Below are 7,059 nucleotides of genomic sequence, written 5' to 3'. Positions count from 1 at the left end.
GGCACTTTACTGTCAAAGCAAGATGGGCACGTTTAACACAATGAATGACAAGGTGAAAGTGGCAGGCAGAGAAAGGCCTGACCTGTAGAGATCTAGGGAGACAGTGAATATAACACAGGATTTCCAGAGATAACTTACGTGAGAAGCTAACGAGGGTATTGCTTAATTTCTACAATCAAAAGAAATCAAGGATGAATGATCAGGAGACTGAACGAGACCACACCAATAAAATGTTGCTATCCCTTTCCCAGTTTCCAGATCTGAGTCAGGTGTCAGATCCAGAATCCATTGATTGAATGGGAGTCTAGTCACCTGGAGGGACCAGGTAACATGATGGCAAGAGCCTCTCAAACTATCTAATAGTCTAATAAAATAATAGTAGATAAAAAAAACAGTAACACATTTTTTAAGGAAGGGATTACTTAGTATCATCCTCAAATATTTAAAGGTGACAGATGGGGGCGAGGCTCAGGGCGCGAGGACCGAGCGGGTCGGCGGGTTCGCGAGCCGGGGGGGAGGGGCCGGGGCGGTGGCGGCGGCGGAGGAGGCGGAGGAGGTGGCGGCGGCGGGGGCCGGTACCGGACCCGGCGGGATGAGCGAGGCGGAGGCGGCAGCGGTGGCGACAGCGGCAGGGGTGGTAGCGGTGGTGGTACAGGTGTCCGCGGGGGAGCCATAGAAAGCAGGCGGCGGGGCGGGCGGCGGCGGGGCCGGAGCCGCCTCGGGCCCCGCTGCCGGGACCCCCTCGGCGCCGGGTCGCCGCACCCCTGGCAACCCGGCGACGGCAGCGTCAGGGACCCCCGCGCCCCCGGCCCGGAATCAGGTGGACCAGCCGGTGCTGGCAATCCAAGTCCTGGGCACTGTCAAATGGTTCAACGTCCGGAATGGTTACGGATTCATCAACAGGAATGACACCAAGGAGGAGGTCTTTGTTCACCAGACGGGCATTAAAAGAAACAACCCCAAGTTCCTGCGCAGCGTCGGAGACGGGGACACAGCGGAGTTCGATGTCGTGGAGGGAAAGGGTGCAGAAGCTGCTAACGTAACTGGGCCGGGGGGCGTGCCGGTGAAGGGCAGCCGCTATGCCCCCAATCGACGCAGGTTCCGCAGGTTCATCCCGCGGCCTCGTCCAGCTGCCCCGCCACCCATGGTGGCAGAGGCTCCATCAGGCGGGACTGAACCGGGCAGCGAAGGGGAGCGGGCCGAGGACTCTGGGCAGAGGCCCAGGCGGCGGCGCCCACCTCCCTTCTTCTACCGACGGCGCTTTGTGCGAGGCCCTCGGCTCCCCAACCAGCAGCAGCCTATAGAGAGCCCAAAGAGACAGCCCCATTGGAGGGGGACCAACAGGGAGATGAGCGTGTCCCCCCTCCCAGATTCCGGCCTCGGTACCGAAGGCCTTTCCGCCCCAGGCCACCCCCGCAGCCTACCACAGAAGGTGGGGAGGGCGAGACCAAGCCCAGCCAAGGCCTCACTGATGGGTCCCGGCCTGAGCCTCAGCGCCCACGAAACCGCCCCTATTTTCGGCGGCGGCGGCAGCAGCCCCCCGGACCCAGGCATCCCACAGCCCCGGAGACCTCGGCCCCCATCAACAGTGGGGACCCCCCACCACATACTGGAGTGACTCCAACACGAAGGACCCCCCAGAGCTACCATCTGGTTGTCTGCCAGTTTTTCCAGCTGCCCTGTACCCCACCCAGCACCCCCTCCCCCCTTCCCATGACTCATGACATCAAAACACCGGCTTTCCCCTTTTCCTTGAGGCTCAGGAGGGCCGAAGCAACAGCCGTTTGCTTTTTCTCTGTCCCCTACCAAGGGTTGAAGGAAGGGATCCGTCCTGTTGTTCAGAGGCACCACCTCCCTCCCCTGAATCAGGCTGAGAAGGAACCAGCCTGCTCTCACCTCCTCCTGGTTGTTTTTCTTTCCCACCCCAGTTTATTTTTGGTCTCTCCTCTAGCCCCTACCTCTGAAGCCATTTTATGAACTGTCATGTGCCACCTGAGCCTCCAGTAAAAACAAAAACAGGCTTCCCTCCCCCCCAAAAAAGGTGACAGAGGTGGTAGTCCTCACCAGATCCCCATATAATTCAGCAGTCTTAGTCCCTAAAAAATTTGAATAGGTTATTATGGATGACAGTAGCTTAATACAAATAGCTAGGTAGTAGCTCCAATTATACATGTGTCAATGTGGTTTCTTTGATAGAGAAGATTAACTGAGCCTGGTACATGCAAGCACTGATTTCCCTAACAGATTATTTTTCACACCTATTCAGAAGGATCATGAGAAATAGTTAACATCACAACAGTATACATTTATGTTTTTGTTATGAGCTATGTTAACTTTCCACGGCAACTTGACCATTTGGACATTCCCCAGACCATCAGTTTCTTTTTATTTTTTATTTTTACTATTTTTAAAAAAATTTTATTTTGTTATGTTAGTCACCATACAATACATCATTAGTTTTTGATGTAGTGATCCATGATTCATTGTTTTCGTATAACACCCAGTGCTCCATGCAGTACATGCCCTCCTTAATACCCATCACCGGGCTAACCCCCTCCCCTCTAAACCCTCAGGTTGTTTCTCAGAGTCCATGGTCTCTCATTGTTTTTCTCTCCCTCTGATTTCCCCCTCTTCATTTTTCCCTTCCTTCTCCTAATGTCCTCCATATATTCGACAAATAAGTGAAACCATATGGTAATTGACTTTCTCTGCTTGACTTATTTCACTTAGCATAATCTCCTCCAGTCCCATCCACGTTGATGTAAAAGTTGGGTATTCATCCTTTCTGATGGCTGAGTAATATTCCATTGTATATATGGACCATATCACTACATCTGTGTCTCTGGGGTAAATACCCAGGAGTGCAATTGCTGGGTCATAGGGTAGCTCTAATTTTAATTTTTTGAGGCACCTCCACACTATTTTCCAAAGTGGCTGTACCAACTTGCATTCCCACCAACAGTGTAAGAAATTTCCCTTTTCTCCACAACCTCTCCAACATTTGTTGTTTCTTGCCTTGTCCATTTTTGCCATTCTAACTGGTATAAGGTGGTATCTCAATGTGGTTTTGATTTGAATTTCCCTGATGGCTAATGATGATGAACAGTTTTTCATGCGTCTGTTAGCCATTTGTATGTCTTCTATGGAGAAGTGTCTGTTCATGTCTTCTGCCCATTTTTTGACTTGATTATTTGTTTTTTGGGTGTTAAGTTTGAGAAGTTCTTTATAGATCTTGGATACCAGCCCTTTATCTGTAATGTCATTTGCAAATATCTTCTCCCATTCCGTGGGTTGCCTCTTTGTTTTGTTGACTGTTTCCTTTTCTGTGCAGAAGCTTTTTATCTTGATGAAGTCCCAAAAGTTCATTTTTGCTTTTGTTTCACTAGCCTTTGGAGATGTATCTTGAAAGAAGTTGCTGTGGGCAATGTCAAAGAGGTTATTGCCTATGTTCTCCTCTAGGATTTTGATTGATTCCTGTCTCACATTGAGGTCTTTCATCCATTTTGAGTTTATCTTTGTGTATGGTGTTAGAGAATGGTCGAGTTTCATTCTTCTGCATGTGGCTGTCCAATTTTCCCAGCACCATTTATTGAAGAGACTGTCTTATTTCCATTGCATTTTTTTTTCCTGCTTTGTCGAAGATTGTTTGACCATAGAGTTGAGGGTCCCTATCTCGGTTCTCTATTCTGTTCCATTGGTCGATATGTCTATTGTGCCAGTACCATGCTGTCTTGGTGATCACAGCTTTGTAATATAGCTTGAAATAGGGCAACGTGATGCCCCCAGCTTTGTTTTTCTTTTTCAACATTTCCTTGGTGATTCGGGGTCTTTTCTGATTCCATACAAATTTTAGGATTGTTTGTTCCAGCACTTTGAAAAATGTCATTGAAATTTTGATCGGGATGGCATTGAAGGTATAGATTGCTCTGGGTAGCATAGACATTTTAACAATGTTTATTCTTCCGATCCATGAGCATGGAATGTGTCCATCTTTTTGTGTCTTCTTCAATTTCTTTCATGAGTGTTCTGTAGTTCCTAGAGTATAGATCCTTTACCTCTTTGGTTAGGTTTATTCCGAGGTATCTTATGGTTTTTGGTGCTATTGTACAGTTTCATCCAGTATAGTATTTATATCTTGTTGATAGGCAGATGAACAAGAAGTGGGAAATAAATTCAATTAAGATTCATGAATCTGCTATGTAAATGAAATTTTATGGATCCAGAAATCCAGGTCATACTGCGACATCCAATCTAAAGTATAAAACAAATAATTAGATCTTACGTATCCCACAAATAAGAAACACAGTACTTGGTAGGACTCCTTGGGTTTTGGTTTTAGCATATTCTTTTAAAAAATATAATTTATTTAGAGCCATTTTAGTTTCACAACAAAATTAAGCAAAAGGTACAGAGATTTCTTATATACCTCCTGTTCCCACTCATGCGTAGCCTCCCCTATTCTCAACATCCTCCACCAGAGAGGTATGTTTGTTCAACTGATGAACCTACACTGACACATCATTATCATCCAGGTCCACAGTTTACATTTCAGTTCACTCTCGGTGTTGTACATTCTATGGGTATGGACAAATGTATAATGACATGTATCCACCATTATAGTATCACACAAAATAGTTCACTGCCTTAAAAATCTTTTGTGCTCCACAAATTCATCCCTCCCTCCCCTTAATCCCTGGGCAGTCACTGATCTTTTTACTGTCTCCATAGTTTCGCTTTTTCTAGAAATCCATATAGTTGGAATCATACAGTATGTAGATTTTTCAGATTGGCTTCTTCCACTTAGTAATATATATTTACGTTTCCTCTATGTCTTTCATGCTTTGATAGCTCATTTCTTTTTAGCACTAAATAATATTACATTGGCTGGATGTACCACAGTTTATCCATTCACCTACTAAAAGGCATCTTGGTTGCTTTCGAGTTTTGGCAATTAAGAATAAAACTACTTATAAACACCATTTTTGTGAACATTAAGTTTTCAACTCCTTTGGAGAAATACTAAGAACCATGATTGTTGGATCATATGGTAAGAGTACAATTAGTTTTGTAAGAAACTGCAAAATTGCCTTCCAAAGTCGCTGTACCATTTTGCCTTCTCATTAGCACTGCATCAGAGTCCTGTTGCTTCACATCCTCACCAGTACTTGATGTTGTCAGTGTTCTGGATTTTGGCCATTCTAATAGGTATATAGTGGCATCTCATTATTGTTTTAATTTTCATTTCTCTGAGGACATTATGATATGAAATATCTTTTCATAGGCTATTTGCCCTGTGTATATCTTCTTTGTATATTTTGAGTAATAATCCTTTATCAGAAATGCCTTTTGCAAATATTTTCTCTCAGTCTGTTACTTTTCTTCACATAGAAAGCAGTATATTCTTAACTTGGGAAAATTTGTCTAAATCAATTTCCTCAGTGGCATGAAAGACTGTCAGCTTTGAGTGGGACCTAAAGCAGGAAAGGGCTCAAAAGGGTCCAAACAGTGGTGAAAGAAAACATGCCACTTAGATCCTATAATGTAGATGACCCTATGGTTCTATATCATTTTTAAAATAAAACTTTCACAATAATGAAATTGTTTCATGCTTTCACTATCCAATAGAGTAGTCACTGGCCATATGTGACTATTAAACACTCAAAATGTGGTTTTTAATTTTTAATTTTACATAATTTATTTTTTATTTTGTTAAAGATTTATTTATTTATTTATTTATTTATTTTATTTAAATTCAATTAGCCAACATATAGTACATCATTAGTTTCAGATGTAGTGTTCAATAATTTATCAGTTGCATAGTACTCCTAACTATAGGGAACAAACTGAGGGTTGCTGGAGGGGATGCAGGTGGGGGGGAATGGGATAATTGGGTGATGGGCATTAAGTAGAGCATGTGATGTGATGAGCACTGGGTGTTATATGTAACTTAATTTAAATTTAAATAGTCACATGTGACTAGTGGCTACCATGTTGGGCAGTACAGTGGGGGTATTTGTTGATGGAAAGATATCAGGTATAGTTAATAATAAGCATAATAGTGAATCACAATGTAAACCACTATGGTTCTAGAGCAATGTCATGACATCTACAGAGAACCATACACTATTCCAAAAATAGCTCCTATCATACTATTCCACCCAGTAAGAACATGAAACACTGAGATCACCTGGCCAAAGCTGCATATCATTCATCAGATTCTGTCAGATCCAACATATCATAAAGTTTGGTGGGTCCAACAGCAATCCATAATAAGAAGTGACACATCCAGGATCATGCATGAATAAGGCCAGAGTGACCATGCAAGGTGCACAAGTAGGTTGCACATTATGTCATCCTCCATTGTTACACCAGCTCCTCATGCTTAACTCACACTTATGATCATGTGAAAAATTGTTTATGGCCAGTAAATTGAGGAGGAAAAAGGATGATTTTGTTTATCCAGGAATGGATTGGTTCAGCAGATATGTGAGCTATTAATGGACTGCCAGTGCATTATAGCCTCAGTCAGGGATGGTCCTGAATGACACCAGTGAGAAGGAATCTTTCAATGGAAAGAGCTCTAGATGATGCATTTGGTCATTCACTTTGGGTGAGAAAAATGGCCTGAGCAAAGAATCTATATATGTGCATAGGCAGGGTGAATAGCCTGGCTGGATGGTCTGCAACCTGAAAGAAAAAAATTGGAGAATTAAAGATTTAGGGAGAAGAATGTAGTGGTCTATATAAGAACATATATATATATATATATATATATATATATATATATATATATATATATATATATGAATAGGTACAAAATGTGAAGTTTTGTGGCACATGTTAACATCCTTCAAGAGCATCCACTTTAAGTTTGGACTGCTCTGAAGAATCATCTTAGCTCAGGGCACCTTAAAGATTGGATGAGGTCTCACTTGTTGTTATGAGTCAATATCTCTTTCCAATTCTGCCTTATTTACTTCCTTACACATTTATCTCCCAAGAGCACTTTCCAAGAAATGTTTTGTAGGTAAGTCTTTAAGTCTATTTCCAGGAAACTCA

At 43.2% G+C, this 7,059-nt stretch overlaps 1 protein-coding gene across 1 annotated transcript in view; it reads left to right on the top strand.

The window, feature by feature from the left end:
• Positions 1-592: 592 nt before the first annotated feature.
• LOC118548263 (Y-box-binding protein 2-like) overlaps positions 593-7,059 on the top strand; it is a 91,224-nt gene continuing 84,757 nt past the window's right edge. The window contains 2 exon segments of the mRNA XM_036112104.2: positions 593-1,301; positions 1,304-1,681. Of these exon segments, the coding sequence (XP_035967997.2) occupies positions 593-1,301; positions 1,304-1,681 (1,087 nt within the window).

The sequence above is a fragment of the Halichoerus grypus genome, chromosome 9 (genome assembly GCF_964656455.1).
Source record: "Halichoerus grypus chromosome 9, mHalGry1.hap1.1, whole genome shotgun sequence".
NCBI classification, from domain to species: Eukaryota; Metazoa; Chordata; class Mammalia; order Carnivora; family Phocidae; genus Halichoerus; species Halichoerus grypus.
This window is presented reverse-complemented; position numbering and strand designations above follow the sequence as displayed.